This window comes from Coregonus clupeaformis, chromosome 12 (assembly GCF_020615455.1).
Source record: "Coregonus clupeaformis isolate EN_2021a chromosome 12, ASM2061545v1, whole genome shotgun sequence".
Taxonomy (NCBI): domain Eukaryota; kingdom Metazoa; phylum Chordata; class Actinopteri; order Salmoniformes; family Salmonidae; genus Coregonus; species Coregonus clupeaformis.
The window spans coordinates 45,185,886-45,209,254 of NC_059203.1; the positions used below are offsets into that span (position 1 = coordinate 45,185,886).

General features: G+C 44.0%; 1 protein-coding gene across 1 annotated transcript in view; it reads right to left on the minus strand.

The window, feature by feature from the left end:
* The window catches only part of LOC121578280 (contactin-3), an 83,811-nt gene that overhangs the window by 24,558 nt on the left and 35,884 nt on the right, over window positions 1-23,369 (minus strand). The window contains exons 4-11 of the mRNA XM_041892537.2: window positions 18,491-18,666; window positions 15,775-15,873; window positions 13,456-13,659; window positions 12,840-12,942; window positions 2,148-2,332; window positions 1,706-1,842; window positions 1,076-1,205; window positions 305-455 (exon numbers count right to left, since the gene is read on the minus strand). Coding sequence (XP_041748471.2) covers window positions 305-455; window positions 1,076-1,205; window positions 1,706-1,842; window positions 2,148-2,332; window positions 12,840-12,942; window positions 13,456-13,659; window positions 15,775-15,873; window positions 18,491-18,666 — 1,185 coding nt within the window. The remainder of the gene's footprint in view (window positions 1-304; window positions 456-1,075; window positions 1,206-1,705; window positions 1,843-2,147; window positions 2,333-12,839; window positions 12,943-13,455; window positions 13,660-15,774; window positions 15,874-18,490; window positions 18,667-23,369) is intronic.

The following is a 23,369-nucleotide window of genomic DNA, read 5'->3' on the forward strand; positions in this document are numbered from 1 at the left end:
GTGTCCTAATGTCAATCATTCCACCCAGGCTTGTCATTCAAGCGATTGTTATCTGCATGTGCATTTTTGTATTTGAACATAATAAGACTGAATGACTGAAATGTAAGTCTTCGCATATACTAACCATTCAATATGCACAAACGCTGCATACTACATTGACTATCTACTGTATATATACATTTTTGCAGGGCTTTGTTTTCTTCTCATTTGCCTGTCCTCCTATTCATCCACACATGCAAATATTATAATAACACATAACTACACTTTGTGAATGGAAGAGAATTCATCCTGGGTTCCATACTACCTTTCGTTTCTCTGCAGGATCTCATTGCCTTTCTTCCACAGGCTAATTGCCCGGGGCGAGGCTTGGGGCTTGCACTCCAAAGCCACGTTACTGCCTGAGCAAGCTTTTAGCAGGGCCTTCAGTGGATTCTTGGAGAAACTGGGAGGTGATGCTAGAGAAGACACAGGGGGTGAAAAACGTGAAGAAGACAACTTGAACCAACTCCCAGATCAACTGTGCTGAGCTGAGCTGAGATTGACTCTCATTCCCTCCCTCCTTCCCCTACCCTCTGGCATAAAAGCCACGATCTCCATAGGATCTGCTCCAAGGCTTCAGCAATGAAGCCATAGCCCCCCTAAAGACCAGTCCTCACTACACAGTATGGGATTCTCTAAACTTTGGGCTTCATCTGTCATCATCACATTTGTCAGCCATCATCGGAGACCCCCAGTGTCATTAAATATCAAGACAGAATTGGATTTCTCATCCAGTAGGTCAGATAGAACTCATCAAAGCTCTCCAAATAAATCGATATGTAATCTACATGAGAAAGCCCTCTGATGCCACTATGCAACGTATTTGTAGTATCAAAATCAATATAATGATTGAAACTAAAATGAGACACTCCATCAGATTCATATTTTCTTCTTTGGAGCCGAAGTGGCATTAAATGAGGCAGCAGAGTGATTTTTGAAAAGGGCAATCGCAGGATGCTAGTTTTACCTTTAAGAATATGATCAAACAGACAGCAAGATAGACACACATAAAAAGCGGAGAGGAAAGCAATCTTACCTAACACCATTAGCTCAGCGCTGGAATAAATAATGCCATGTTTGTTTTCCGCCACACACTGATACATCCCGGTGTCTGACAGGTTTAATGCTGCTATGGAGAGAGCCCCGTTTTCAATTTGTACCCGGCCCTGTGGATGAGAAAGCAGACAGATCTGCATACGTATTGCTGGAGCAGTCGAATATGTCCACAGGCGTAAATGCAATTACTTGTACACTATGAAGAGACGAAGAGAGCAAGAGACGAGAAGAAAATACATTTTATAGCCCTCTGTTGCAGTATGTATGCTCAGATTGGGGCTAACAAATGCTGACCTGCAGCTTCAATGAAAATAAAAAAAGCAATGTTGACAATACCAGTAGAACACTAATAAGCAATTTATTTTCCATGGCCATCCAGTTGGAAAAGCCACTAAGACAGGTCTGATTTTTTTTGCTGATGTCTTGCTCAGCCTGAATTTTAACCCCATCAGCTGTTCAGAGAGCCTGTACCACGGCACACTATGGTGGAGATGTTGATGTGATGTGTCTGTGGGACAGGTCCCTCAGATCGGATCCATCACAGTGCTGTGAAGGGGGGAGGAACGCTCTGCATGCTCAGAGCTGGTGGTTGCCAGGGCTCCATACATACCTCTGCCATTAGGTTGTCTCCATTCTTCAGCCAGCTGTAGGAGGGCTTGGGCTTCCCGTTAGCCTTACACTCCCAGAACAGGTTCTCCTCAATGGACAGGGCCCCGTCGATCATTGTCTGGAGCCAATGGGGTTTCGCTATGAAAAGAGGGAATATGCAAATGTCAGGGACATAATGACAATAAAAAAGCCAACTGAGTCAAGACTGAAAATGAATTGTTATCATGGACCACTGAAATAATATCAGCATTGAATGAATATTCCATCTTTTCACACAATTACTATGCTAATCTCACTGAGCGTTCTAAACTGCCAGGTTTTCTATCAGACGACCAAGGCCACAGCCAGTATTCCGACTCCAAGCCTACATTAAAAAATGTGGATATCTATTACAACAGCACATTGACTCATAAGTCTCTCTGGACTTTAAACGGATCACTTACCATGGAAGGAGATACGACCTCGTGCAGCGTTTTTGCCTCTGCTATTTTCTGCCACACACTCGTACGTCCCTGTGTCTTCCTGCTGGAAATTTGGAATTTCAAGGACTGCGTTGGAGTTCTTCATCTTAACCTTACTGGGAAATGGGACGCCACTGGTTCTCCTCCAACTTATTTCTGGGACTGGGCTGCAACATTAGGAAAGAAAAAAAGCCCTAATGACGACGACTGTCTGAGGTGGAAAAAATTTGATTAACTGTACAGAAGCTTTAACTGTGTAATGGAATTCCATTCTTCTCTAAGGAGGAGGCTGCCAAAGCCTTTAGAATTACTGTAACCATACAAATCTGTCTCTCATCCACTTTCACTGTCTCAAATTTCTGTGGCTTTGCTTTCCTGGGAGATATATGAAAGGACGTTTGATTTTCACATCCTTACGATGTGATATTGCTTTCTGTAGCCCCTTGGGAATCTGTGATATTTGTTTGTTTATCCCCATTAGCTTTTGCAGAGGCAGCACCTATTCTTCCTGGGGTCCACAAAAAAACACAAAACATGACAAGTAACGAAACACTGATAAACTGACAGACAAGAGCAGTCACACACATTTTAAATACAATGATATACAAACAATTCAAAAAGACAAAACAAAAAAATGTGTGTGTTAGATTGTGTCTGTGTGTGCGTGTGTTTGTGTGTCACCTCACAGTCCCCGCCATTCCATTAGATGTTGTCACACCCTGGCTCTGGGTCTCTAGATGTTGAGCCAGGGTGTGTTCATTCTGTTGTGTTTATTTCTATGTTGGCTAGAGTGACTCCCAATCAGAGGCAACGAGTGTCAGCTGTCGTTGGTTGTCTCTGATTGGGAGCCATATTTAAACTGTCTGTTTTCCCTTTGTGTTTGTGGGTTTTTGTTCCGTGTTCGGTCATTGTTACCGTGGACTTCACGAGTCATTTCTTGTTTTGTTGATTGTGTTCTATTATCACTAAAGATAATAAAGTTAAACATGTTCGTTCATCACGCTGCGCCTTGGTCTGTTCAATACGACGATCGTGACAGAAGAACCCACCATACAAGGACCAAGCAGCGTGTCCAGGAGCAGGCAGCCTGGACATGGGAGGAGATATTGGACGGGAAAGGATCCTGGACTTGGAAGGAGATACAGGCCGGGATGGATCGGCGTCCGTGGGAAGAGACGGTGGAGGCGCGCCGTAGAGAGGAGCAGCGGCGCCAAAGGTGTCAACGTCGGACAGGCGAGAGGCAACCCCAGAAAATGTTTAGGGGGGGGGCACACGGCATGGACGACGGGGCTGACGGAGGCAGAAAAGGGGCGGATTCAGAAGGCCACCAGGTTACGGGTACACCGCCCTGTACGTCCTGTGCGGATGCCTCACACAGAGTGTGTGAGGGTAGGCATTCAGCCAGGACGGGTTGTGGCCGCTCTTCCTCCAGGTCTCCTATCCGTCTCCACAGCCCGGTTCGGCCTGTCCCTGCTCCACGCACCGAAGCCTACGGGGTGCGTCGCCAGCCCAGTCCGGCCTGTCCCTGCTCCACGCACCAAGTCTACGGTGCGCGTCGCCAGCCCGGCCCGGCCTGTCCCTGCTCCACGCACCAAGTCTACGGTGCGCGTCGCCAGCCCGGCCCGGCCTGTCCCTGCTCCACGCACCAAGTCTACGGTGCGCGTCGCCAGCCCGGCCCGGCCTGTTCCTGCCACTCGCACCAAGTATACGGTGCGCGTCGCCAGCCCGGCCCGGCCTGGTTCCTGCCACTCGCACCAAGTATACGGTGCGCGTCGCCGAGCCCGGCCCGGCCTGTTCCTGCCACTCGCACCAAGTATATCTGGTGCGCGTCACCAGCCGGCCCGGCCTGTTCCTGCCACTCGCACCAAGTATACGGTGCGGCGTCGCCAGCCGGCCCGGCCTGTTCTGCCACTCGCACCAAGTCTACGGTGCGCGTCGCCAGCCCGGCCCGGCCTGTTCCTGCCACTGCACTAAGCCAGGTGCGAGACGTCCAGCCTGGTAAGGCCCGTTCCTCCTCCACGCACCAAGCCGGGGTGCGAGCGTCAGCCTGGTAAGGCCCGTCCCTCCTCCATGCACAAGCCAGGGGTAACGAGTCGTCAGCCTGGTAAGGCCCGTTCCTCCTCCACGCACCAAGCCAGGGGTGCGAGTCGTCAGCCTGGTAAGGCCCGTTCCTCCTCACGCACCAGGCCAGGTGCGCGTCGTCAGCCTGGTAAGGCCCGTTCCTCCTCCACGCACCAGGCCAGGGGGTGCGCGTCGTCAGTCCAGCACAACCTGTGCCTGGGTCACCGGTGCCTGGTAAGGTACCGGTCAACTCTCCACTATGGAGCTGAAGCTAACCGCTCCTGCTGTCCAGTTCAGCTCCAGCCAGCGGGGCCAGACTGGACCAGGCGCTATGGGGGTTTATTGGAGGGTGGTGGGCAAGGCCGGAGCCAGAACCGCCGCCGAGGAGGTATGCCCACCCAGCCCTCCCTGTTTTGTTGCAAGTTGAGGCGCGGTCGCAGTCCCGCGCCTTTAGGGGGGGGGGTACTGTCACACCCTGGCTCTGGGACTCTAGATGTTGAGCCAGGGTGTGTTCATTCTGTTGTGTTTATTTCTATGTTGGCTAGAGTGACTCCCAATTAGAGGCAACGAGTGTCAGCTGTCGTTGGTTGTCTCTGATTGGGAGCCATATTTAAACTGTCTGTTTTCCCTTTGTGTTTGTGGGTTTTTGTTCCGTGTTCGGTCATTGTTACCGTGGACTTCACGAGTCGTTTCTTGTTTTGTTGATTGTGTTCTATTATCACTAAAGATAATAAAGTTAAACATGTTCGTTCATCACGCTGCGCCTTGGTCTGTTCAATACGACGATCGTGACAGATGTTGTTTAATATTTTTTTAAAGGTAATTTTGCTGTTTGCTTGAGTAATTGGAGATGGGAGTTCCATGCGATCATGGCTCTGTATAATACTGTGCGTTGCCGTGAATTCCTGGTGGCATGTCTTGTGGGTGTTTGAGCTGAATGTTATTTGATTATGCAGACAATCTGGAATTTTCATTAAAGTAATACTTCTCATAAAAACTAGGAGAAGCAGTTAATCTCTCGTCAACCCTCAACCAGGAAAGACTGGCATGCATGCTGTTGATGTTAGTTCTGTATGTGCAGTTATGGGAAAGCTATGTTGCTGCTCAGTTTTGAGCCAGCTGCAGCTTTGTTAGGTCTTTCTTTGCTGCACCTGACCATATTACCAGACAGTAATCAAGATGGGACAAGATCAGAGCCTGAACAACTTGTACAGTTGATCTTTGTGTCAAAAACGCAGAACATCTTTTTATAACAGACATACCCCTCCCCATCTTCACAACAACTTGGTCAATTTGACTTGACCATGATAATTAACCATCCAATATTATACCTAGGAGTTTAGCTTCCTCAACTTGCTCAATGGTCACACCCTTTGTACACAACTCCAGTTGAGGTTTAGGTCTTAGAGAATGTTTTGAACCAAATACAATGGTTTTAGTTTTAGATGTAGTTAAGACCAGTTTATTATTAAATCACCCATTCTGATACTGACTGTAACTCCTTATTTAGAATTTCAGTGAGCTCACTGGCTTCGGGTGCTGACATGTAGAGTGTGGAATCATCCGCATACATAGTCATTCTAGCTTCATGTAAGACCAGTGGCAAATCATTTGTAAAAATAGAGAAGAGTTACAGCCCAAGGCAACTGCCCTGAGGGACTCCGCACTGTACTTATCTGATGTTAGAGAAGCTTCCATTGAAGAACACTCTCTGGGCTCTATTGGATACATAACTCTGCAACCATGTGATGGCAGGTGATGTAAAGCTATAGCAAGTGAGTTTCTTCAATAACAATTTATTATCAATAACATCAAAGGCTGCACTGAAATCTAACAATACAGCTCCAACTATCATCTTTTTATCCATTTCTTTTAAACAATCATCTGTCATCTGAGTCAGTGCAGTACAAGTTGAGTGCCCTTCTCTATATGCATGCTGAAAGTCAGTAGTTAACTTGTTCTCTGAAAAATAGCATTGTATTTGGTCAAACACAATTCTCTCAATCAGTTTACTAAGAGCAGGCAGCAAACTGATTGGACGGCTGTTAAAGACATCAAAGGGTTAGGCAGTGGAATTACTTTAGCTTCCTTCCACACCTGTGGACACACACTCCTTTAGGCTTTGGTTAAAGATATAGCAAATAGCGGTGGCAATACAGTCTGCTACCATTCTCAATAGTTTCCCATCAAGGTTGTCTATATCTGGTGGCTTTTCATTATTGATGGATAACAATAGTTTTTCCATCTCTCCCACACTAAATTGACCAAATTCAAAACAGCAATCCTTCTCTTTCGTTATTAGATATTTTATAGAAAAATATGATGGTTCACTGTTCAATGTTGTCATTTCACTTCTGAGTTTTTCCACTTTACTAGTGAAATAGTCATTGAAATTATTGGCAACATCGAATGTTTTTAAAAATAAATAAATGACCCATCAACTTCAATGAACGATGGAGATTAATTGGGTTTTCCGCCAATGATATAATTTAAGGTATTCCAAAGTTTTTTTCCATTGTGTTTTATGTCATTTATCTTGGTTTGGTAATATAGTTTCTTATTCTTTTTGTTTAGTTTAGTCACAAAATGTCTCAATTTACAGTATGTCAACCAATCAACTGAGTAGCCTGACTTATTTGCCACCTCTTTCGCATAATTTCAAATCAAATCAAATCGTATTTCTCACATGCGCCGAATACAACAGGTCTAGACCTTACTGTGAAATGCTCACAAGTCCTTAACCAACAATGCAGTTCAAGAAAGAGTTAAGAAAATATTTACTAAATAAACTATAGTAAAAAATAAAATATCAATAAAAAGTAACACCATAAAATAACAATAACAAGGCAATATACAGGGGGTACCGGTACCGAGTCAATGTGCGGCAGTACAGGTCAGTCGAGGTAATTTGTACATGTAGGTAGGGGTAAAGTGACTATGCATAGATAATAAACAGCGAGTAGCAGCAGTGTAAAAACAAAGGGAGGGGGAAGGTGTCAATGTAAATAGTCCGGGTGGCCATTTGATTAATTGTTCAGCAGTCTTATGGCTTGGGGGTAGAAGTTGATAAGGAGCCTTTTAGTTCTAGACTTGGCGCTCCGGTACTGCTTGCCGTGCGATAGCAGAGAGAACAGTCTATGACTTGGGTGACTGGAGTCTTTGACAATTATTTTCTCTGACACAGTCTAGTATATAGGTCCTGGATGGCAGGAAGCTTGGCCCCAGTGATGTATTGAGACGTATGCACTACCCTCTGTAGCGCCTTATGGTCAGATGCCGAGCAGTTGCCATACAAGGCGGTGATGCAACCGGTCAGGATGCTCTCAATGGTGCAGCTGTATAACGTTTTGAGGATCTGGGGACCCATGCCAAATCTTTTCAGGCTCCTGAGGGGGAATAGGTGTTGTTGTGCCCTCTTCACGACTGTCTTGGTGTGTTTGACCATGATCGTTTGTTGGTGATGTGGACACCAAGGAACTTGAAACTCTCAACCTGCTCCACTACAGCCCCGTTGATGTTAATAGGGGGGCTGTTCGGCCCGCCTTTTCCTGTAGTCCACGATCAGCTCCTTTGTCTTGATCACATTGAGGGAGAGGTTGTTGTCCTGGCACCACACTGCCATGTCTCTGACCTCCACCCACACTACCAGGTCTCATCGTTGTCGGTGATCAGGCCTACCACTGTTGTGTCGTCAGCAAACTTAATGATGGTGTTGGAGCCGTGTTTGGCCACGCGGTCGTGGGTGAACAGGGAGTACAGGAGTGGACTAAGCACACACCCCTAAGGGGCCCCAGTGTTGAGGATCAGCGTGGCAGATGTGTTGTTGCCTTTCCTTAGCACCTGGGGGCGGCCCGTCAGGAAGTCCAGGATCCAGTTGCAGAGGGAGGTGTTTAGTCCCAGGGTCCTTAGCTTAGTGATGAGCTTTGTGGGCACTATGGTGTTGAACGCTGAGCTGAAGTCAATGAACAGCTTTCTCACATAGGTGTTCCTTTTGTCGAGATGGGAGAGGGCAGTGTGGAGTGCGATTGAAATTGCGACATCTGTGGATCTGTTGGGGCGGTGTGCGAATTGGAGTGGGTCTAGGGTTTCTGGGATGATGGTGTTGATGTGAGCCATGACCAGCCTTTCAAAGCACTTCATGGCTACCGACGTGAGTACTACGGGGCGGTAATAATTTAGGCAGGTTACTTTTGCTTCCTTGGGCACAGGGACTATGGTGGTCGCTTGGAACATGTAGGTATTACAGACTCGGTGATGGAGAGTTTTAAAATGTCAGTGAAGACACTTGCCAGTTGGTCCGCGTATGCTTTGAGTACACGTCCTGGTAATCCGTCTGGCCCCACGGCTTTGTGAATGTTGACCTGTTTAAAGGTCTTGTTCACATCGGCTATCGAGAGCGTGATCACACAGTCGTCCGGAACAGCTGGTGCTCTCACGCATACATAACATTTCCATAATATTTTTCAATTAATCATCAATCCAGAGGGTTCTTACAGTTCTCACAGTTAATTTCTTAATAGGCGCATTAATCATTTTACAAACACTTCCAGTGCTGCATCTGGATTCACTTCCTCATACACATCAGACCAACATACATGTTTTACATCTTAAACAAAATAGTCCTGAGAAAACATTTTGTATGATCTCTTACAAATTACTTTAGGCCCAACCTAAAAGCTCTGCAGCATGAGTGACGATATGATCAAAACAAGTGGTATGCACTCTAATTGGTTCAGTGATACCCTGGGTCATATTATAGGCATTAGTCACAGTTAGAAGCTTCCTCTTGAGAGGACAGCTAGATGCTAACCAGTCAATGGTCAGGTCACCCAGAAAATAGACCTCAGAAAATAGACCTCTCTGTTAACATCCACACGCTATCAAGCAATGCACACATATTATCCAAATACTGACTGTTATTTCCGTGTATTGCTACTGCTGTATCATCAAAGGAATTATGAATTTCAGAGATGGCCAGTATTTGAATGTTATCCGATGTTAGCAAGTTCTTGATTTCATGAACCTTATTTCTAAGGCTACATGTATTAATATAGGCTATTCTTAGCCCTTTCCTGGGTAGCTTATCAGAGATAGACATAATATGGAGAAATAAATTAAAGTAGGGGTGTGGAACAGAAAACCAGTCAGTATCTGGTGTGACCATTTGCCTCATGCAGCGCGACACATCTCCTTCGCATAGAGTTGATCAGGCTGTTGATTGTGGCCTGTGGAATGTTGTCCCACTGCTCTTCCATGGCTTTGCAAAGTTGATGGTTATTGGCGGGAACTGGAACACACTGTTGTACACGAAAATCCAGAGCATCCCAAACAGGCTTCCAGGAATTGTGTACAGATCCTTGTGACGTGGGGCCGTGCATTATCATGCTGAAACATGAGATGATGGCGGTGGATGAATGGCACGACAATGGGCCTCAGGATCTTGTCATGGTATCTCTGTGCATTCAAATTGCCACTGATAAAATGCAATCGTCTTCGTTGTCTATAGCTTATTCCTGCCCATACCATAACCCCACCTCCACCATGGGGCACTCTGTTCACAACGTTGACCTCAGCAAACCGCTCACCCACACAACGCCATACACGTGGTCTGCGGTTGTGAAGCCGTTTGGACGTACTGCCAAATTCTCTGAGGGAGCATGCCAATTGCACACTCACTCAAAACTTGAGACATCAGTAGTATTGTGTTGTGTGACAAAACTGCACATTTTAGAGTGGCCTTTTATTGTCCCCAGCACAAGATGCACTTGTGTAATGAGCATGATGTTTAATCAGCTTCTTGATATGCCACACCTGTCAGGTGGATGGATTATCTTGGCAAAGAAGACATGTTCACTAACAGGGATGTAAACTAATTTGTGCACAACATTTGAGAGAAATAAGCTTTTTGTGCATATGGAACATTTCTGGGATATTTTATTTCAGCTCATGAAACATGGGACCAAAACTTTACATGTTGAGTTTATATTTTCAGTATATACACTACCGTTCAAAAGTTTTAGAACACCTACTCATTCAAGGGTTTTTCTTTATTTTTTACTATTTTCTACATTGTAGAATAATGAAATGAAATAACACATATGGAATCATGTAGTAACCAAAAACATATGTTAAACAAATCAAAATATATTTTATTTTTGAGATTCTTCAAATAGCCACCCTTTGCCTTGATGACAAATTTGCACACTCTTGGCATTCTCTCAACCAGCTTCATGAGGTAGTCACCTGGAATGCATTTAAATTAAGAGGTGTGCCTTCTTAAGTTAATTTAACATCAAGCGCTATGATGAAACTGGCTCTCATGAGGACCGGCACAGGAATGGAAGACCCAGAGTTACCTCTGCTGCAGAGGATAAGTTTATTAGAGTTACCAGCCTCAGAAATTGCATCCCAAATAAATGCTTCACAGAGTTCAAGTAACAGACACATCTCAACATCAACTGTTCAGAGGAGACTGTGAGAATCAGGCCTTCATGGTCGAATTACTACTACTAATGGACACCAATAAGAAGAAGAGACTTGCTTGAGCCCAGGAAACACGAGAAATTGACATTAGACCGGTGGAAATGTATCCTTTGGTCTGGAGTCCAAATTTGAGGTTTTTTGGTTCCAACCGCCATGTCTTTGTGAGACGTGGTGTGGGTGAACGGATGATCTCCGCATGTGTAGTTCCCACCGTAAAGCATGGAGGAGGAGGTGTTACGGAGTGGGGGTGCTTTGCTGATGACACTGTCTGTGATTTATTTAGAATTCAAAGCACACTTAACCAGCATGGCTAACACAGCATTCTGCAGCGATACGCCATCCCATCTGGTTTGGGCTTAGTGGGACTATAATTTGTTTTTCAACAGGACAATGACCCAACATACCTCCAGGCTGTGTAAGGGCTATTTTACCAAGAAGAAGAGTGATGGAGTGCTGCATCAGTTGACCTGGCCTCCACAATCCCCCGACCTCAACCAAATTGAGATGGTTTGGGATGAGTCGGACCGCAGAGTAAAGGAAAAGCAGCCAACAAGTGCTCAGCATATGTGGGAACTCCATCAAGACTGTTGGAAAAGCATTCCAGGTGAAGCTGGTTGAGAGAATGCCAAGAGTGTGCAAAGCTGTCATCAAGGAAAACGGTGGCTATTTGAAGAATCTCAAATCTCAAATATATTTTGATTTGTTTAACACTTTCTTGGTTACTACATGATTCCATATGTGTTATTTCATAGTTTTGATGTGTTCACTATTATTCTACAATGTAGAAAATTGTAGAAATAAAGAAAAACTCTTGAATGAGTAGGTGTTCTCAAACTTTTGACCAGTAGTGTATAAAACATTGTTTAGCTAATAGTAAGTCAATCAGGCGCTTGTGAGTGTCAGTTGTTGTATGTGTGCGTGTGTATATGTGATGTTGGGCTGAAGTTACTGAAGCCAAGGGGGTGCGCGTCGTCAACGCCTGATCCAGCCTGGTTCCTGCTACTCGCACCAAGCCAGGGTCATGAACGTCAGCCTGTTCAGCCCAAGTTCCTGCTACTTCCGGCACCTGGCCAAGGGCAAGGTCTGTCAGCCTGGTTCAGCTCGTCCCTGCTACTCGCATCCAAGCCAAGGGTGCGAGCCGTCAGCCTGATCCCAGCCCATTCCTGTATCGCACTTTAAGCCAGGGATGCGAAGTCGGTCAGCCTGGGAGGCCCGTTCGGCTCACGCATCAAGCCTGAGGTGCGTATCGTCAGCCAGGTCCGGTCCGTTCCTGCCTCACGCGCCAAACCAGGGGTGCGCGTCGTCAGTCAGATCCTACCAGCTGGGTCAGATCGGACTGGGGGCGCTCTGGGGGATTGAAGAAGGGTGGTGGGTCAAGCCCGAGCCGAGCCGCCTCCGAGGAGTAATGCCCACCCAGCCCTCCCCTGTTTGGGGTTTTGAGGCGCGGTCGCAGTCCCGCCTTTAGGAAGTACTGTCATGTACTTCCGTTGTTTTGTTTTGTTCGTTTCACTGTATTTCGCTTGGCCTCGGATGACCCGGAAGCTTGGCTCTCTCACTCCTCACAGGATTTTGGGAGTGAGGGTGGACAATGAGCTTGTAGTAGCAGATGTAGGCAATATCCCCACGCTCTCTGGCAGCTTCCGTAGCTGGAATAAGTTATTTCTGCCTCTGGCACACAGCTTAAGAGAAGTCCTTGTTGAGGAAGATGTTGGTTCCTCTCAAATTCTTGGCTCTCTCCAGAACAGCCATCTTGTCCTTGAACCTTAGGAACTTGACTTTAAACAGCCACAACCCCGGGACTATATGCTGCCCCAGCCACACGGGCTAGTAGCGGTCCCAGCAACTGAGGCTAACTGCGTCGCGGGATCCAAATTAAAACCCATTTCAGAAACGTTCAAAAACAACAAACCAAGTTCTCTCTCATTCCACTTTCAGCATGCGTCGCGCTCTGTTGACGTCACGGTGTAATGTGAGTTGGTTGCAGGATAATGTTGTGTTTTGTGATACTTGACTTCAAGACTTTAGGTGATATCACTAATATTCCAGCATCCTAAAAACAGCAACCTCATAATTACAATGATCTGTGTGACTTATGCACATGCACAAACTTGCACATTCACTCCAACTTACTTTCCCAGAGCGAAACATTCCAGTTTCACTGTGGATCCCTTCGCAGCTGGAACAGTGTCAGGGAAATGAACTTCTATTTTGGGTTCGTATTCACCCATTGCTCCTACGAAAGGGAGACAATACACAAACCAAATTTTGGCATTAATGATTAATGGCGCACACGCTTTACACCCTGGAAAACAAGGTACAACAATAACATGCGCCCAGAAACACAAAGGTCTTTGTGTGTGGAACAGAAGCGATCACTGAGAGGTTGTTAAGATGGAGAGAAATGGAAAACGTTTGTAAAAGGTTCAAAGAAGAACACACCTGGGTGAAGGCATGGTAGGGATTAATCTCCTTCTTTTCAGACTGAATCTTATATTCAAGCTGCTAGGAGGACAACAGCTTCACCCTTTGACTTTACCTTTTGAGGGTATAAGATTACTCTTTCTCTTTGACCACTTATAATCAGCATTACAGAATATCTGGATAGAATGGTCTATTGTAGACTGTGTATAGTCTGCCAATGCTTTACGAATTGTGGCTTAATCTTGGCAGCTTTTAAAAATGTGGGCAGCTTTTTGTTTGTGCTGTCTGATCAGTGTGTCTGTTTATATAAAGGATGGGATCTTACCATCATTCCTCAGGACCAGCGGTGTAGGAGAGCTGAGGACTTTGCCCTTAGTGATGCTGTTGTTGACCACACAGGTATAGTTTCCCACATCAGAAGGCTCCACTTTAGCGATGTACAGACTTCCTGTCTCCTGAGAGATGAATCGACGACTGTCTTGCTGGACAAAGTAGGGGTACTCATTGAAGATCCATGCAAATGTCAGCTCTAGGAGGGAGAGGAATATGACAGTCGTAAATACAATACACCAGTATTAATATGTTACAACACAGTAATGTGTTTGTAGGCGTAGTAGTCTACATTGAAAAATTCCCTTTTGAAAATATAATTTAGCATGTATGCTAAATATTTCACAGTGTATGTATTGCCCATTGATTAAATACTGTATTAGAAAACAAAATAAAAACAGATTGTAAGCAGATCATGTTAGCATTCCACACAATTTCCTTATTTCAGTTTCCTGAAAGAAGATACCAGGGCAAATACAGTAGAACAGTTATTGGTGCACAAGAAAGAGCGTCCAAAGGAAAGAGAGCGAAACAAAACGGATTACAGCGCTTCACTGGCACTCTCATGACACATGCCCTGTCCTCTACCCTGAGTGACTGGGGACAGGGCTTTTTTCCAGGCTTGACTCACGCATGCCACACTTCTCCTCAGCCAACAGGCCTATCTAAAGAACACAGAGCGCTGCCACACAGCAATACTGGGTCATCTTGAAAAGAGCCAGTGCACAGATTCATAGGAGCGAGGTACTGTAGCGAAAGCCTATCTACCGTGGCATGGAAGTGAGAGCGTGTACGGACCTACAAGGTGTGTATCCAGCGTATCCACTCATCTCCTGTCCCCCTGGGAGGAGAACGCCTCGCAAACCTTGGCTCCTGGGATCACGTCTTGGCAGTCGGTTCAGTGAAGCCAAAACCAATTCATTCTGATGAAGCAAAGCAAGACCGGGGATCCCTGACTCTGAGCTATGTGGCCGTAATGAACAGTGATAGCATTTGTCAAGAAAATACAAGTCAAGAGGAAAATGAAAATATAGTGCAACAACCTCTTTTCTTATTGAACACAATGGCTATTTATGTAACAAGCACAACGTTACAAACATGCAATAGCTATGACACAAAAAGAAACCGTCCCATAATTGAGCCCTGGAGAATACACCCATATATATGATGGAGCAGAGCCCTAATGCAGTCACTTTTGCTAGAAACAATATTTCATTTGTGGCCATGTCGATGTAACATGAGATATAATGTGTGATTTGAGAGAACATCTATTCCAGCAATTGAAGCCGCTGAGGCAGAGTTTAAACCTGCAGGGATGTCTTACAGTCAGTGAATAGCGATGGGTCCACCGAGTTCAAGGTTGTGTGTGACATTCATGCTTCACAATGCAATGAGCACAGTGCCACACTTACTTGGCCTTATTCACTTGTTCAAGTAGGGAAACCAAAGAAAACACAATACTGCTATGGTAACAACAACACGCCTGGCACAAGCTCATTTTTGAGTGAGAGGCTGTCGCATTGTGTTTCACACTGGCTACCCCAGGCCATTATCGCCCCCTGTACAGGCCTGTATACACACACACACACACCTACTGTAGGCACACTTTGTACAATACATTAGAGAGTAACCAGCCACTTTAAAGTGTCACATTAAAAGTGAGTGGTCCTGCAACAGGGTCAGCCTGTATGTATGCAAAGTCCATTATTCAATACTAAGCAAACTGGAATTGAGTAGTGTTGCGATTACACACACTTCAATAGCCATCTCACATGTGCAGAGTCATTTTGTCTGTACAAGTTGAAAATTGCATGAAAGCTAAATAAGATATTCGAGAAAGTGATATGATTTGTTTTCCCTCTAGGGTGTAGAGTAAATTAGTTTGCAAAATCCCTTTGAATTCTGCATTCCATTACTATTGATGATCTAATCCAGGATTGATTAAAAGCACTTTCCTCAAGACTGCATTGACTAATGATTTGGTTAAGACTCCAATTTGAGGAATATCTTTTCATTTGCCACCAGATTTGGCAATAGAGTTCAGAATGAAAAATAAATAAAGGAAAGCTAAGCATAGCTTTATTCTGCAAACATCTGTGTGAAATAAGTTTCATTTGAGGCTGCTAGCAAGAATGCATGCCTTGAGGCTCTAACAAATAAGGTTTTATGAAAGAAGTGATTAGGTTAGGAATATCAGCACACCAAATAGCACCAGTATATTCACTCATATACTGCATCAAAGATTTTAATGGGATACAGAGGAGTGGAATCTTCTCAGGTATTCATAAATATCTCCAATAAGGAAAAAACCTACCTCCAGAATGCATGGGTGGTCCACATAACAAAACCACTCCTTGGCCCTCTCGGACACTGACAGCACTCCGTGTCGTTTGGGTCTTGAAGTTATCTAGGTCTTATCAACACAAAAATCAAGGGTAAGCTTTAGTGTTATTACAGAAGACAGGTTGGGTAAATATAAAGCACATTTGACATAAAGCACTAACCTTAGAATTACTGTATGTCTAAATGCAGCTGATAACTCAATCAGTATCAGCTAATGTCTTTCCCAGTTTGGTTAAAGTTTCATCAACACATGCATCAGTTATATTGGTTTCTTTAAAGCCCTAAAATCCATGTACTGTAGGAAAACCATTTACAGGTACAGTAATGGATTGCTTTAGAACACACCCAATGCTTTCCAATACTTAGAAAGGCAACTGTAACATTAAATATTATTGTTGGACTTATGGTATGGTATGTGATGGATACTTCACAACACACAGTTGTTATGATAGCAGCAGGAGATTAAATTGCAAAGGGATAAAAAGGGGGAGGAAGTTGGAGGGACTGCACAAACACGGAGCACATGACGAATAACAGGATTCAGTGCCAAGAGCAATAACCAACATCATTATTAAATGCAGTGTAATCTCACCCTTAAAAGCACTAGCTTCCCTATCAATACTCTGGGCGCAATTCATCCCTGCAAATGAAAGAGGAAAAGCTGCCTGACTGAGCTTGTACCTGGGTGATGAAATGTTCCTCTATTTTAGTGAGTGATGGGTGAACTACTGTACCCCTGTCCCTACTGATTCTGCACCCTCGGGCGGGCAGCCCTACAGTCAGGCCCCGAACACAAACAAAATAAAGTCAATGTGACCGATAAACGAAATTGGGAAAAGAGGAGGATTACAGAGGGGAGTGGGAGAGCGAATGGAAGATTAATGAGCCAGTCTCCGATGACCGTGGTGAAATCCAACACAGCCAAGTCATAGCAGGATTCTTTCCAGGCCACACATTGTGTCACCATCTTCTAATAGAGCCATAGAGAACTAGCTAGAACTCGCAACCATGGTGCTGATTCTAAAGCACTGGAGGAGTTAGGCTAGGCTATCTAGATGAGGGAAAGGTGGTGCATGCTGGTTGGAAAGCAGATCCAAACAGCAGCTGATTATTATGATAATATTCCTTTTGTAACAGTGGGAGGTGGGAATCAGTTACGGTAGGGAGCGAGGCCTTCCTCTACTCCTCTCTCCCTCACACAGAAAGGCTCAGTGTAACGGAGAGACAGTAGGGACTGCTAAAACACAGCACTCTATAAGCTGGCTCTGCCCTGTCTATAGCAGAACGAGGGCTTTCTGTGTAATATGTCTCCTCTACACAGACTCCAACTCTGAGAGGCAATAAGAATGTGTCGGGAGGGAAGCCAGGAAAAACATATAAAGGTATCCTCTCTAACACCTTGCAAGCTCTTCATTCTATTTTTTACCACAAATGAATAGCAACTCAAGTCACAAGTACAGAGGGAATGTCATTTTGAATTTATTTCATTCTCTCTCCCTGGTGTGTATTATACCAGTGTTTGTACATTTGTACTACACTTGTGTTACAGTTGTTCAGAAATTCAATGTAAAGTAGGATGAAATTGATGGCCATAACACATCACAAAAAAAAACAATTGAAATGAGTAGAATTGTGTAGACAGGAAATGGGTGAGGTAAGCCATCCTTGTCTATGGAAGAGTCGTCATTACGTGGAAAACATAGCAGCGTATGCGGCAATCCCCATCTATCTCCAAGACCTCCTCTGTGCATTCAAATAGACAATACATGTCAAGCAGTTCCCTCCTCACCCAGGCCCCACAAGTGAGATTCATTATCCAGCCCATAAGGGTAATGACAGTCCATCTCTTAAGAGGAAGGCAAGGCTATCTATCCCTGGGACGTGATCGATAGTGAGACGGCATGATCAGTGAGAGGGGAAAGGTGTCTCTCTACACTGTCTATCGGTCTGCTCTCTATATGGTAGAGACCCACACTAAAGCTTCATATTTACCAGTGGAGGCTGCTGTGGGAAGGACGGCTCATAATAACGTCTGGAACGGAGCGAATGGAATGGCATCTAACCATGTGTTTGATGTATTTGATACCATTCCACCTATTCCGCTCCAGCCATTAACCACAAGCCCGTCCTCCCCAATTAAGGTGCCACCAACCTCCTGTGATATTCACATACCCCTCTCTAAAATACCAGACAGGCTGTTCAACCAAGTCTAATCTATCTGCAGCGACACAAATTACACAGTAAAAAATGATTGTGTCTGGTTTGCAAAGTTTAAGCTTTATTTGTGTAGGTTCAGTCCAGATCGCAGAGGCTTGCATAGATTGGCAAACTATCAGTCAATACCGAGGTTGCACAGACGCTGTCAAAGCTGGAAACACAGAGACTAATGAGAATCAATGGAGTTCAGAGGCAGTCAGAAGCTGCCTCACCCACTGTGGTTGTTGCATCTGACATTTCATTCGATTACCATTTCCCTTTAAAAAATCTATTTGAAGCATACCGAACAAGAAATCGGAATGCTAAAGACACAGAGGCCACAGAAACACACTCACAGACACACAACACAAGTGCACACACTTACACAAACATGCATGCACAATTGCAAGCATGCAGGAGCACAAACACACAGACACACACATACATACACCCCTCCCCCATAACGTGCTAGGGATAGCCCGATCACTTACATGCAAATTGTAAAGTGGCTCTGCGGCTGAGGATAGTCCCCCATGTGTTGAAGGCAGTGCACTGGTATATCCCTGTGTCTTCATCCCTGTCCAGACTGTTAATGATCAGGTTGCCCCCAGACATGTGACGCCGGTAGTCACTCCCCAGATCAATGAGTGTTCCGTTTAGCGACCATCTGGAAAGACGTAAACACAATCAGCAGCCAGGCCTCTGGAGACACACGCTCACAAACATTTATCACATGGATCGATTTGATAAAGACGATTGAATCAAATGAAGATATCGGATAAAATAACGCTGTAGTTGCTGATATTTTGAGCATTAAACTTTTCATTGTGTATTGGGTTAGCTAGTTGCCTTGGCATTTGAAAGACTGTGTGGTCTATTTGTTTACATTGTACATAATTGTATTATGTAAAAAAATATCACATCTATTTCATATTACTGATCTAAAATACTTTGTATGTGAAGTTATAGGTTGAGCATAATAAATCCTATTTCTAACTTCTTTAAAAACATCAATCACCAGCTAAGTTAAATTCCCAGATAGCATGAGGTCAAAGAATGCACAACATACAAATGTTTTGGACTACTTACTGTTCTAATGATTTGTTGCAAAAAACAATTTACAAAATGGGGAAATTATTTTAGTTTTTCCAAAGTTAACAAAGCTGAGAGGCATGATAAGTATGGATTATTTTCCTCATCAGAATGCAAGAAATTATGCATGATTAGGATGAGACTTTGAGCCAGCTAGCTTGAGCAATGCAATTCAGGACTGTGAAATGACAATTCAATGATGAGGGAAAAAAACTTTCAGCAAACTAACGAGCAGAAAAAATTGTGCTTCACACAGCCTTAAAACCAGCCATAACTTTCCCCAGACTCCCGTCTGACAGACTACAAAAGATATAGCTGTCTTTCCTGTTGTTGCCTGCATTATTCATCTATCTCAGTGCGGCTTTCACTTAATCAAACTTATTTTGTCACCATTCCAGATACCAATTTTTTATTTTTTTATGTTTGAAGTTATGTGATGAAACCTATGTTTCCTGGGCACACAAATACAAACATTTCAAACAAGGGAGTTTGATGCCATATTCAATCTCAACTGCCTTTAAAAGAGCATATTGTTTATGCATGTTCCCAATGGCTCAGCTGATATGATCCATCATGTTATCGTATGTATACCAGTGTTTCCCCTAGGATTTTTTTCAGCAGAGGTGACACTGCGTGTACAGCCTAGCTGGAGGATCTGACATGTGTAATATAATAATGGAGAGCGGGAGAGAGGGGGTTGGGTGGCTATTCGCAGCCACCCCAGCATATCTGAACTTAATGGGAGAGGACGGTAGGCAGGCTGAGCAGATCAGACACCCCTGGAGCAGATGGCTGGGCTCTGCCTCGGCTGGGTGTGAAGGTGTCTACGCACGACACAGCCAGCCATACCATCTAGCAGCAGAGGCAGCAGCAACACCTCAAACAGCAAGCCTTCGCTCCATTTGAACAGTGGGACAAGCTGTCAGAGACACCCCGCACCTACCAACACTAAGTAGCCACCAGAAAAGGCCTGGTATGAAACCCCCCTGAGGATGAAGGCTAGGTGATAGAGCATCAAACTACCATCACATACACAGCACCCATTCCATGAGAGTAGGAATAAACAACGACGGTAGACCACAGTGCTGCTGCTAGTGTCATTTCACCCATAAGCAGATGTGGAGTTATTCAGCCTGAACCAATGTAACTGATATTCCACATTGTCCTCATAATAAATGATCACGCCACCAATTAAAGCCCATGCGGACATAACTATCCTTTACTATCGACTATGCAAACTATAATTATCCATGGGAGCATAGTCGTATTGTATTTGAGTCATCACCATCATCATCATCACCATCATCGTCATATGCAGTGATGTGTATCCATCTCTCTAACAGTCAGTAAAATGGTTCTTACCAGCTGTGAGGTAGTGAACAAAACCTCAAATATGGTGGCAAAAACATCAAATAAGACAGCTGGCGCCAATTATATTTTACTGTGAGAGTATATGATTGTTGCAAACTGCATGCTCTGACCTGTATAGCAGTCTGTGCCCTCAAACCTGTTGCCAGCACAGGACTAATGAGGAACTAAATGAGCAGTCCAACACCATGGAAATCTTTATGCATTCTAAACAGTAGTGGTCTCATCTCCTCTTCATTGCCCCCTCAGGTCTTAACTCATCCACAGATGAAGACTCCAACTGAAGTGCTTCACAAAAAAGGCAAAACAGCACTTTTATCTGGGGCCATAGCATTAGTGGAGTGAATAGAGGAAATTTAACACACCAGACAGTAGGGTTCCTAAAAAACAACAAAGACTAACGGCTCCCTTATTTGCTCTGGCTGTCCTAGCCTGTTCCAGCCTCCAGGCCATGGGCTGCTCATGGCATGGTGTGGATGAACTCTGAACGACCTTGAGGTTCACATCAATGTTGCATGAGGCCTCTTCATCAAATACAGGCAGGGAATGGTGCTGCGCTCAGCGCTGTCTCCAGCCACGCATCTCACCTGTTTTTACCTGAGGACACACACACACACACACACACACAGCTAATATTGGCCCTTAAAAACCACACTGCTGACCACCAGGAGACAGAGGGCCCTTGGTCTCAACCCAGAAGGTTGGCAGAGAATCAGATATTACTGAATATCATCATTGAACATGGTTGTACTTGAAATGGAATAATTAATATTTCAGTAGTCTGAGACTTTGTCAGGGCAGGAGATGCAAAGTTCTCTCCTCAGGCTCCATGCTGTGATAGCTTCCACACTAAATGAGAAACTCAAATTGCCTACATAAAGTAAGAGACGGTGACAACATCTCCAGATGTCACATTAGGGGACAGGGAACATCACAAATAAATGATTGTTGTCCATTGGCCACTATGCCCTTGGTTCTACAGTACATTACAATAAGTTCATAACACACTGCCCAATGTAGTGTTCATTATGGGTCACTGATAAGGACTAAAATCAATTGTGATAACCATATTGAGAACAACTACCCCTACTGTAACAGATCACGTACTAATATCTTTAACATGCGGTGTGGTATGGAGTGTGACGTGTGGAGTTGTGTGGCACTGGTTATGAAAGATAAAGAAAAAAGAGAGTAGTAAAGAGCATTGTTTCAGTGGTATGAGATGGTTACTTTGGCATGAATTGGAAAATGTGAAGGTCTTGAAAAAATTGAAAACTTGTGATTCCAGTATAATTTCACTAGAAACTGAGTGAGGTTAGTTGATGCCTTCCTGCAGAATTGTGGGAGATCAAAGCTTGTCCCTTTGCAGCTCTGAGGGACAGCTAGGGCAGCTCATTGGGGGCATTTGAGGTCCTGAGTTTTTCTGCGTTAGGGAAATGTATTGCTAAACATTTCTGTTTCACTTTTAATCATCAAGACAAAAGTCTTCTCCTTGCCGGAGGGGACACAAGTCAAGAACAGTCAGTGTCAAACATACACTCTGGTGCAACCCAAATAAAGCCACAAATGATCCCTTCACTTGCAGTGAGTCCAAGGACTAAACGATGCAGTGTCTTTAAAAGTATTCCCATAAACGTCAATCCCCTGCCATGGGAGTTTGTTTCAATAAAGTGATTCACTTCGATTCTATTCAGATCTGTGCTCTGTATTCTTTTGGTTTTAATACAAATACCTTACGTAAAATGGGTGCTTGAGGTCCTACTTTTTAATTGATCGACTTGGTTCTATCCATTTCACAATGAAAGCTTGGATTGTCTTTAATTTGTCTTAGATTGGACTTTACAAATAACATTAATTGTGTGAAATAGCTCATTAGACACACTTAACTCAAGAGTTATTAGCCTGCATGAAAACAATCATAATATTTGGAATTGCTTATGATGACTAATGTTTTATCCGTTCCAACACATCAAATATTAATCCAGGGAAAACATATCACTGTTACTTTACTAATGTACACAGTAAAAAATGGGGTGTTAATATTTCAGAGTAAAGTTATTTTAACCCAGATAGAGTATTTTCAACATTTTTGAGAGTAAAGTTGCTCTATCAGTGGAGTTAAAAGTGAGTGTAAAAATCTGCAGATACGCAGTGACAATTTCAACTCTACAGCAGTGATGAATACCCGCCACTCTGCTTTGCTGAAGTTTGGCACGTACGTTGGTGGAGGAAGATTGCGAAGGAGTAGCTAGGCCACAGATATTGCTAGGTAAGTTACATCCCCGTTTTTTCAACACCAAACCGGTATTTTTTAACTTTACATAATTTTAGAGTTGTGCTGATGTCAAGGTCATATTTTAAGTTACGAGTTCCATGCGGCGGTCCCCCTTGCAGTGACCTCGTCATCAGCCAGCTAAATTAGCTTGTAAGTTCAGATGGTTGACAGTAATAACTGTTATATGATATACCCATGGAATATGTTTGATATTTTTGTGAATGGCTTGCTGTTTCATATGGCTAAAAATAGGTAACGTTAACTTAGCTAATCAGTTCGTTTGAAGGACACCACCGTTTGGCATGAGCGCAGATTGTGCTTGTCATGCGGTTAGCTAGCTTGCAATCAGTATCGGTAACTGTCTTTCTTTGTGTTGCAATATTTTCACGAATGAAGTTTGTCAGAATGGTAAATACGTAAAATAACGTTCGCTAACAACAAAACATTTATACAGATAGTATTGTTAGCTAACGTTATTGTATAGCTTCCCAGGCTTCCTTACACTAACGTTAACTGTTTTTATAAAGCTATATATAACGGTAATGTTAGCATGCTTCTGATAGTTAGCCAGCTAATGTTGGTGTTATAAAACGATAACTTAGATCACTGATTTGCATGACGGGTTTGTTTAACAT